The sequence below is a fragment of the Metopolophium dirhodum genome, chromosome 3 (assembly GCF_019925205.1).
Source record: "Metopolophium dirhodum isolate CAU chromosome 3, ASM1992520v1, whole genome shotgun sequence".
NCBI lineage: Eukaryota > Metazoa > Arthropoda > Insecta > Hemiptera > Aphididae > Metopolophium > Metopolophium dirhodum.
In genome coordinates, this window is record NC_083562.1 from 38586993 (window position 1) to 38598894 (window position 11902).

The 11902-nt window shown below is 31.5% G+C and overlaps 2 protein-coding genes across 2 annotated transcripts in view; one reads left to right on the top strand and one right to left on the bottom strand.

The window, feature by feature from the left end:
* The window catches only part of LOC132940247 (protein O-mannosyl-transferase TMTC2-like), a 92987-nt gene extending 87995 nt beyond the window's left edge, over positions 1-4992 (top strand). The window contains exon 11 of the mRNA XM_061007729.1: positions 4528-4992. Coding sequence (XP_060863712.1) covers positions 4528-4698 — 171 coding nt within the window. The 3' untranslated portion in view covers positions 4699-4992. The remainder of the gene's footprint in view (positions 1-4527) is intronic.
* Positions 4993-5714: 722 nt separating this feature from the next.
* On the bottom strand, positions 5715-6053 carry LOC132940693 (general transcription factor II-I repeat domain-containing protein 2-like). Its single transcript, XM_061008397.1, has one exon. It carries the CDS (start codon positions 6051-6053, stop codon positions 5715-5717), a length of 339 nt encoding a protein of 112 aa, XP_060864380.1.
* Between the last annotated feature and the right edge of the window lie 5849 nt (positions 6054-11902).

Here is an 11902-nt window from a genome sequence, read left to right on the forward strand (position 1 = left end):
TTTTAGCCAATATTTTGTACTGAATTTTTACGAATTTGTACGATAAGAACTTAAATTTGTACGAATTTATACTTGAAGTTACACGAGAATTCGAGTGGGTGGGCTAAAGAAACGTATCTCCAGCCCGCCCATTTCCAAAACTACCTATTTCTATAAAACTTCTATGCAGTTATTTAGTACGGAATTTGTACGAATTTCGTACGACCATTCGCAAAATTTTTCAAATATCCCTTACAACCGAAAAACGCATTTTCCTCCAGCCCCCCCACCAAATTGTACGTAAGATAAACGCTATATCCAATAACATATACACGGCACTATACTCGCGAACGCAAAGGATGAACAATTTGTAATTAGAGTTTTTCATACCCCAATCGTGTCGTCACGGGCTACAAGACTATTCCGTTCTTAATTCCGATAATTTTACATTCAGTTTGGTCATTAATAGGAAGTACGTCTACCTTTATTATAAAATGACGGAATCGGTGCATTCTTGATGGTTGACCGACGAATTCTAGACATAATATTACATCGATAATAAGGGTTATATTTTCCATACAAATATAGTGCCCTTGTTATGGGTCAAAAAAAATATGTCGACGGTCGGACATAAAAAACGTCATATTTCATTTTTATAATAGGTATTTTTTTTTTTTTTGTCTAAGACCAGATTCAAAGCCCCAGAGGGTTCAATAATTCTTAGAACGACAGTAATAACGCGAGTTTTGTAATGGTATCAGCAAACGTATTAGGAGATTTGATTCCGTATAGTTCGTAGAAATAAGTCACGCCGTAGTTTTTATCATAATAGAACCGAACTTTAATTCACGTAATGAAAAAAAAACTTTTATTTATTTAAAATATATTAATATTAAAAGATTTTAATATTATATGCATTATTCTTACAGTTGTAGGTAAACAAATGAAAAAAAAAAATATATATAATTGCCGACAAAGAAAGTCGAGTTATTTGCCGGGTCGAATATTTTCAATACATAGCGGAAAAAAATGAATGAAAACTTTATCTCAGAATCGTATTATATAGGTATATAATATAATATATATTATTATTATTATATTGTCTCCCCGTTTGGACTCGAACTGCGTGATATTGACATCTTTCAAGCTCCGCCGGATTTAAATGGGAAAATTCGATCCCGGCATCGCTTACGGGTGATATATTACATATAGGATTGGCGAGGGAGGGATTTCACTTTGAATACAACGCTACATTTATACACACACGTTACGAGATTAAAATGGTTTTAAAAAAAACAACGAATTTTTTTTATAATTAATTTAAAATATAATACGTCTAAAAACGATTAGGTAACATAATATTTCACACCCTCGACGAAAACCGATCGAAAAAAAAAACCTAGTCGATTTTCATTCGTACTCACCCAATATTAGGTATATAATATTATGAATAATATTTCAAACCCCAGGCGCAATCGACCTTTGATAGAGGCTCATCTTGCTCGTCTTCTGGCTGTATGTGTTTCTCCTATATGCGGGTTTACTATTATAGTGGGAGCGACGTTCCACTAAATTTCCCAACCCAAAAGATTATCAAATTATTATTAAATGTATGGCAAACAACGATGCAAATTATGCACGTAACGTTCCCCTCTGCATAATATCTTGGCGTATTGACTAGAAACCTTCATCGATATTTTATTACTTTCACAATTTTAGTTTCATTACCTTGAAATATTTCTTAACCAATATTTAGCATGTAATTAGAATATGTATTTGCACAGCAGGTTCCAAAACACTATGGTAATACGTTGGTTCGCAAAATTCATTCACCTAATTCCCACGTTTCCCGAGCCCCCAAGTATAACAATTTAAATTTAGTATAAACAATTTAAATTGAAGTGTTATATTATTATCGTGTTTACAATTTTTCTAAGTTTTTCGTATCCCCGTAAAGGTATTATTTTCCTAGGATATTTGTGTCCCCGGTATATGATTTGAGAGGGGTGGAGGTATAAATACCGTACCAAATTTTAGACGAAATTTAGAAATAGGTATTTTTAATATTCTGTGGGGTGGTGGAGATCGGAGACACGTGCTTAATTTTTGATATCGCGCCAAAATAAATTGCATGCGAATTCATGCTAAATATTTGCAAAAAAAAATGGTAAAATTCCAATGTGGGGATGGTGGGGACACGTATGTAAATGTTAATCAGATTTAAATAGCAACGGCCTATAATAAGTAAATGTCAGTTTATCCCATTTTTATAATGTTTGGATTCCACAATGTATACATTTTCTTGTTTAATCAATACACATCTACTTCTAATAACCTAATGAGAGTAGACATAATTGACCAAAATATTTGGATGAAATAGGCATATAATGAAAAACTGAGATGTCGGGGCAAAAATAATTTGATGACAACTATAATATTATGAAGTTGAAAGTTTATTTATTTACAATCTACATATTATTAAATGTGTATCATAATTCATAATACATCAGTACAGCTATCCTATTATTTAATATAATATTATAGGCGGGGGATGAAGTGGCCGAGCGGACTAAGGCGTCGATTTCAATGCGAACTGTCACCGGTTCGAACCTTGGTCACGGGCGGTACTTCTCTCCGAGCAGACATCTATCTGAAGAGAGAGGCCGCCATCCCCCGACCGGGCATGGTAGATACCTACGGGTGCCCCAATCAAAAAATTCTGCCAAAACAAACACACACGTGTAGACAAATCTACAGTACCCTCCCCCAAAGTTCCACAGGCTGATGATCTTAGTAGTTCAAGGGTCTTAACCCTAATAAAAAAAAAAAATTATTAATTATCAAATATGTATAGAGTTCATCCCTTCCCCAAATAAATTCCTTGGATCCACGACTGCAGGTCTCTGCCACGCTTGAATATAAAAATACATAAATATAATAGCTGCCTTTAATATATCATAATAAATAATAAATAGCTCGTTCTATATTCTCATATCCACTTTAATCGCTTAACCCGCGGACGTGGCCACGTTAAGCCACGCGTATAAATAGCTCACCACGGTGGTCTGAAAAACGCATATGACTTAACGCGATTAAAATGGATATGATAATATTATAATATTTGATTAGCGCGCAGAAGAATAAACAGCGACGCTGGTCGACGCTGTTGTGCCTGCCTAATCGTCACGCGCGTAAAAGATAATTTAATAACAGTTGATATGATAATACGTTAACGACCCGCGAATGGGTTTTCGATGGGTGGAAAGACGCAGATTTGGTTCGTTTAATATAAATATGAATATTAAATTATTTAATTAGATCTGTTTTTTTTTCGTCGACGAGTAAATAATATAATATACATAAATTATTTATATAAGTTATAAAACGTTATTCTGTTACTGATCATTCAACAGGTGCCTTGGGGGTATTATATTATAATATATTATACTATATCGAAAGTTTTTTTCTTACGCCACGGTTTACGGTAAAGTAAATGTTATGTCATTTAACTGCAGCCTTTGGGCATTATCGATTTCGGCGTATAATAAATAATATTTATTTATTTTTTGTACCAAAAGGTTTAAATTGTTTTACCAGGAAACCCAGAGAAATTTATAATATATATATATGTCCGAGGCACTGCCTTTTAGAAAATTTACGGGTTTTCTTCGTGCTTATTTTTTTTTCGTCATATATATTAGTTACCAACTCGGGTTAATTATATAGTCATCAAATGTTTGTCCAGTTGCGATAATAAAATAAATAAATTTCAAGCACCTCAAATGAGTAAAATCTATATCAAACTATTAATGGATTCAAACTAAGATTTATTTAAGAAATTGCCATTCTAAATATAAAATGTTAGGTTACCTAATTATTTTTACATAAGTAATAAGTAAATTAGATTTTAAAAACTGTTAATGCATCTTATAAGGTATTTTTGTTTTTATAATATATTTGGGAACAAAATAAATTATGGATTAGCCAATTTAACTTTTAAACCAATATAATAAAGTATATAGTTATAGTGTATAGTATTTGAATATAATAGTCTTTTTTTATTGAGAATAAGCCTCGGCAGCTGGGCTATTGACTGATAGCCATTGGGTTTATTATTCAATTTTTTTTTTTTGTAAAATTTATAATCACAGGTTAATAATAATTATTAATTTTTTTTTAATAATAAAAATCATACAATTCAGTTTGTTTAGTAAAAAGCATACAGTTTGTTTGTTCGTGTCAGGTCCCAACTCCCAGTATAAAAAGTTTATGAATTATACAACAAAATATGATATGACTATTTTTCAAAGAATGATTTTTTTACGAAGCTTATTACGATGGGTATCTATTTCGTTTTCATAATGAACATTAATCGATTGATTATAAATACATTTTTAACATTTTACGTTAGGTTTTGCCTATACATTTCATATAATTTTTTAGTGCATTAAATTAAATTCAAAACCCTATAGATATCATTTTAGTGTTGGTAACAGCGAAACAAATGACACAAATATTACATCGTCTGAAATTTTTTTTTCCCTGCAGGACGCGGCTAGTCACAGCAACCTGGGAGCCATACTTCACATCAACAACAAGTTGGACGAGGCAGAACGGTCGTACAAGAACGCACTTCGATTGCAACCGGACGATGCGACCACGTTGGCCAATCTCCGGAAACTCAGAAACGTCCAACACCATCGGCACACGGTCAAATGACCAACCGATCTGTCAAATTATATAGGTACATACACGTGAAGATACCGTGGCTATACCGTGGTCATCCGCGTGGTCATCGGAGCCAATTTCCTACAATATTATAATATTATATTATAAAAATATCTCATATTCGTTTCGTATTCTTAAACATTGTACACTTATACTTTTCTTTTTCGTATTCTTTCGTTTTGTAACAATATTTTAAAATGTTAAGTCGTTCTTTATACGTTCTTTTTTTTTTCAAAACATTACTCGTTGACATTATTATTATATACAATATATTATATACGTACATTTTGTGTATTGACGTTGCGTCATTGTGTGTTGTATTCCGATCTTCTCGTTTTTTATTCTTCCAGATACGAACTTTTACCAGCTCAGAGATAATGTGTGCGGGACTTTTATACTTCATGGCGTCACTCCTTGACAGTAAAATACGCTTTCAACGTATGTTTTTCCACTTTTATAATTTGATTTCCTAATAACATAGGGACCTATGCTAACCTGACCACACACGTTTTTATTATTATTTTATGTATATTATTTACTCGCATTTTCTTGTACAAACTCATACTACGTACAATACACAAATACGTATCGTCGCTATTAATTAAATGCTGTACATTTAAGTGGGCAGTGACGTAACTTCGTATATTACAAGGCCGGTACTCAAATTAATAATAGAAGAAAAAATTGTATTCATTTCCCTACAACGACGCCGTCGTCTTGTTCATCTGCAGCTCTGCGTAACGTCAGTGAAGTGGAAACTGAGGTTAAAAAAAATCTGATTATTATATTACATGTATACCTACCCTATGGGTAATATTATACGAAACGGTGTGTCTTTCAACAATATACACCAGGGATGGGCAACTCGAAATAACTAGCGGGCCACTTTTAAGTACTTTAAAATCTAGCGGGCCGCAGTGCATAGGAGAAAGCAAAAAAAAAAAAAGTCCTTCAAATTTACTAACATTTATTTTTTATCTTTATTTATTTATATTTACAATTATTTTTTAATGAGGATGAGGTTTTTCAATAGACAGTTTAGTAAAATCCACTTCTATTTCTGTAGTTGAAACTCTTAGTAAATGTCCCAAGGTTTCATCTGTTAAACGATTTCTCTCCTTCGATTTAATATGTTTCATGTCCGAAAATGTACATTCGCATATGTATGTGGTTCCAAACATAGATAACATTTTTAATGCGAAATCTCTTAGAATTGGATATTTTTCAACTGGTAATGTTTTCCAAAATAACACATCAATCTCTTTTGCAGATAAAAATGGATCTGCTTGTAACTCACATAATTCTAATTGAAGTGAAGGATCTTGCTTTTCAATTTCAACTGCCATAGGATTATTAAATTAATATATTTGAGGACGCATATAAGTTCAACTTCTTCAAATCGTCTTTTGAACTCTACGATTAATTCATCAATGTGGGTAATGCAATGTTCAAAATTAAATTCATTATAAAATTCTTGTTTTATAACTTCACAGCACGGAAAATGTATTAAATTATTTTCAACAAATACATTTTTAAACAGTTACAATTTTTTTCTGAATCCATCTAAAAAAACTACGGCTGTACGGATATGACTAAACCGACAAAATGAAGTAAAGTAACTAGATAAGAATTTACATCCACATTTTATCGAAAAATGTAATAAAATAAAATAAAATACAGATAAGCGCTAAAATTATGTGAAGCAATTTTGAAAATGTAGCGCGGGCCAGATAAAAGAGGTACGCGGGCCGCCAGTTGCCCATCCCTGATATATACTGTTGCATGCGGAGTGCCGAAGGCCTAGATATTGATGGTTTTAATTGAAGACAATATTTCGACGGTAATTATTATGATGATATATAGTTTTATTTCTATTTAATTCAAGTAAAATAATTTAAGTGCACGATGAGTCGTGTCCGAGTGAGTGACGTGAAGGTGCTTTCGGGTCTCATACTCTCAACCGCGATACATCCGAATGATATTCCGTTCTTCGCGGGCTCCCTTCTTATAGTGGTATTCCAGCTATTCCACTGTCTTGGACCGGAGCTCGTGGAATTGCGACCAAAGAAGTTTGTCCTGGAAAGACGTCGTTGCAAATAGCTGGGTTTGCGATTATGAATATTAATTGTCGAACATTAATTAATATCGTTTGGCTAAAAGGAACTATGGCCGGGATTTTAAAGACAGCGAATAGATTAATTCACGGATTTGTTGAAATTGTGACCATATCCGATGTTGTATTTGACAATGGCCCGAGTTGCTTATCATATACTACCGTATAATGCAGGTTTCTAGAAATGCGCAGCTCCATAACACCTGTTGTTGTTTTTGAAATAGCCACGAGATGCATAATCCGCATTATCATAATACTGGTATGGATTTTAGGAGTTCGTAGCCACAGTTCGGTAACACATCCCCACAAAAAATGTTGACTTATAGGTTTACAACCAATTTAAATTTCGTTTATTCGTCGTACGCTTTAGATAATATGTGATATATTATGTCATTTACGATTTCATTTTACGTATATTTCTGTAGATAACAGTATGACGTGTTAGAAGTGTTTAATTAAACGGGAATATAATATAAATAAATTATTGATAAAGATCCTTCACCCATAATAGTTATTACCATATCTACGTGCAAGATAATAAAACTAAACGCTTATTACATATTGTGTAAAAGTAGTTAACATATTATTATATTTTATTATATATTTTTTTTTAATTAGAGTAATTCGATATGTATATATTATATATAGGATCTCGTTTCATTTCAATTATTGTTAATAACTACTCACTACACTTTCCTTCGCAATGTTCTTTCATGAATAACTCAATAGGTGCTTATATAGTTATTTCGTTTAACTTCTTAAGCTCGAAATGTTGGCTTGATTTCCCATTTGTTTTTGAAATACGCCGGTTAGTGTATTATATAGGTACTTGTTTCATTTCATCTCCCTTAAGCGTATAAATATTAACTCCGGTGCTTATGATTTTTATAAATTTTTCAATAAATTTCAATTCCCTAAAAGACTTAAATAAACGTAATCTAGGTATATTAGTTTTCATATCTTCCACCGTATTTGGTATATTATGTTACCTATTATAATATTATATTTTTTTTAATTTTTTTTTTCGTCTATTTCCATTTTTTCTTATATCTTTTCCATAGTTTATAAAGTTTAATAATTGGTCAAGTTTTAGAAACAATATATGAAACTGAATGTTGCTAATACCTAATGCGTAGGTAAGTGTAAACTGTAAATTAATCGACAGCATGATTCTCGACGGGACGCGTCGAAAAGTATTCATATTTTTTTTTTATCATTTTCACAATTCCCAATTTTATCGCGCGCATAGTCCGGGGGAGTGTAAACAAGCACTGCGTACCAACAATAATGACTGCAGTATACGCAAAAGTAACCCGTAAGTGATAAAAAAAAAAATTCGTCTCTCGAGATTTACCCTCCAGAATATAATATATTGTGGCGACGCGATATTCCTGCAAATAAAATACCCATACGTATTATAATAATAATATATGGGTACCTAAATACAACCCTCCCGCGTCACGCCGTATAGCTACAGATTATATACAGGGTGTGTATCTTATGTCATTGTACGCGGGTTTTTTTTTTAACGATTATGTGGAACGATAATACGGAATTTCGTTAAAACGAAAATAGACGTGTTTCTTTATTTTTAACGGGCAGTTTTTTTTTATAACAATTTCAAAATTTTTAAACACGCAGGTGTACCAATAGCAAAATCAACTTTATTTTTTTCAAATGGTGACCACTATATTTTTTCAATGGATTCTGGTACCTAAAGCTTGAACATTTTTAAAGTCAAATCATCAATTTTATTAACTATGGTCCTCTAAACATTAGTAAAATATGCATTAATACTTTTAACTGAAATATTTGGTATAGGTTTAATTTACAAGAGCTAAATAATTTTTCTTGCAACTACCTTTTGATACACTTAAATAGTTGAATCGGTTATCTAATGACACGCTCAAAAAAAAAAAAAAAAAACATAAACAAAATCGTTGGCAAACATAGTTCATTATGTTTATTTTAACACACAATCATAAAAATCAGTATTATTATTTTAATTTACTATTATAATTGTAATTAATAACTTTACATTTTTATCATCACAGTTACTTTTCTCACAATATCATAAATTTGGATTCTTTATTAAGTGGCTAAGGTAATAATGGTAAATGGTATTCGATTATTGACATTATAATATGTCTTAGGTATATGGGGGTTAAAAAAAATTGTGTAATGAAAAAAGTGCAATGTTTTGTAGTGGTATAAACATGAAATTTAAACCATAGGTTTGAACCAATTTACCATTAATACCTTAGCCACTTAATAAATAATCCAAATTTATGATATTGTAAGAAAAGTATAATAGTAAATTAAAATAATAATACTGATTTTTATGATTGAATGTTAAAATTAAAATAATGAACTATGTTTGCCAACGATTTTGTTTATGTTATTTTTTTTTTTTTTTTAAGCGTATCATTAGATTAAGCCATTAAACTATTTAAGTGTATCAAAAGGTAGTTAAAAGAAAAAAAAAATATTTAGCTATTGTAAATTAAACCTATACCAATTATTTAAATTAAAAGTATATTAATGCATATTTTACTAATATTTAGAAGACCATAGTTAATAAACTAGCGAACCAAAATTGATGATTTGACTGTCAAAATTTTCAGACAATAAAAGCTTTACCAGAACCCATTAAAAAATATAGTGGTTACCATTTAAAAAAAATTAAGTTGATTTAGCTTGGTACAGCACCCGTGTGTTTAAAAATTTTTAAATTGTTATAAAAAAAAATGGCCTGTTAAAAATAAAGAAATACGTCTTTTTTCGTTTCAACGAAATTCCATATTATTATTCCACAATCGTTAAAAAAAACCCACCGCGTACAATGACATAATAGATACACCCTGTACCTCTATATATAACACGGTTACACAGGTACATTATAAATGCAGACAACTGCGACGTTTTGTTTTTCGGGCGGTAAAGTTTTTCGTCGCAGACTAAATAATAATAATAATAGTGTATGAAATAAAAAAAAAATTCGTTACCTCTGTACATGTGCAGCGTAGGTATACCTATACCGTGGTAGTGTTTTTCTAAGCGTGATCACTGCTTTTATATTCCGTTAATGACTATATATTACAATAAGACCACGGCCCGTCTTGTGCGCAACACTTTCGAATTCCATAAACGAACGGTTTCTACGCAGGATCAAAACGAAACGTAAAAAACGAAAATGTAAGCAAGTGCATAATATCATATTCATTATTGACACTACGGTCCCCTCAGAGTAAGTTTATGCGGCACGCGATTTAGTCGGATGTAGGTAAGCCATACGCACGAAGGGAAATTATAATATCTAATCTTATATAGGAATTCGAACGTCGTTATTATATTATATTATTAATATAGTTATTAGGTACCTATTTTTAGTCATAATATCATATACTCACAAGTACCTACATGGCTACATATTATATTTTATAATTCCAGTTTGAGATTTTCCACAACATTAAACTGTTGGCCGACGTATCACGTATGTCGACTGCAACGTTAACATATAAAATAATTAATTAATTATTCTTTAAAACATACCTATCCGTAGCTCATCGTTTATTGTTATAATAATAATTATATTTTATATTGGTACTCATTTCTATATAAATTATAACTTATAACTTAAAGAAATATTAAGAGGATGTCGGCGCAGTATTTGTTTTCTCTCTCTGGCTCACGCGCAACATAGACAAAACGCATTTACGAAGAATCATTTTTTCTATGTTTTTAAGTAATCTTAGAGTAAAATCGCCTATTACAAAAAAGATAGAGAATAATATTTTTAAGAGAATGACATACTAGTTTGTCGAAATGTTGTGCCGAAACAATTTAAACATAATTTAAATTTACAACATTTTTTGTTTATTTTGAAAATCGAATACAAAGTCAAATAACGATAAAATATAAAATCAACATGCCATTCCCTCAAAAATATTATTCTCTATCTTTTTTGTAATAGGTGATTTTACTCTAAGATTACTTAAAAACATAGAAAAAATGATTCTGCGTCAATGCGTTTTGTACATGTTGCGCGTGGGCCAGAGAGGAAACAAATAGTGCACTGATATCCTCTTAATAAAGTGACTAATGACTAATGAGTAACGATTAACGTCGATATTCGATAACAATCACTAATTGGCAATACACATTACTCACATTAAAAAATTTATATCTTTTTTTCTTTTATTGAACAAAAATTTATATTTACAATCTGTATTGACATGTATAGTACAATACGTAAATGGGATGTGGGTTGATTAGCGGGAGGGGGAAGTCACCCCCAATGGTGGCACCCCGTAATATTTATCTTAACTTCAATTATTTACATATCAGTGTAACTTATAGGAACTAGAAAGGAACGAAAAATGTTGTTATTTTTCCTTGAAAAAAAAGAACTCCTTCATTTTCTCGTTCTTTTTTTATAAAAAGAAATTCGTTCAACGTGCCGTCCTTTAAAAAGAAATCCGTTCCTTTTGGAACCATCGTTCCTTCCAAACACTGTATACCTAATACCGTTTAATATTACACTTGCATAAAAAAATTCAAAGGAAAACTTACCGTAATTTATTGGAAGTCATCATTCATCTCAACGATCCACTCATGAGTCATGAATAAATAATTTTTTATCTATTTTGTCATGGCCCATTACATTGTCGCAACTAGAGATAAAAGGGCCCGGATGCGAGTCACATTTTGGGTTACAGTTGTTACTTCGTACTCGTTTGCGGGGTCGGTATTCGTACGCCATCTTATGTACTACTAATGTTACTGATTTAATCGAAGTCGTCGGCTTGCCAGTAACATATCACAGGATAACTTATTTTGCGGCACAGACTTCTATACTGACAAGGTATATGGAAATCTGTATTCTGTGGTAATATTTTTATCATTCAATAATACGATTTTTACTCACGAGTAAACGAGTTATTAATATTGCTATAGATAGTCAACGCGGTCATCCTTTTATCGTTAATTTTCGTTAAAAGTCTCGAGTGACCATTTCGAGTTTTTGTTGACTTATGCGTAGAAGGCATTCTACAACTGTCTCTACTGTACGTCTGGAGCCGA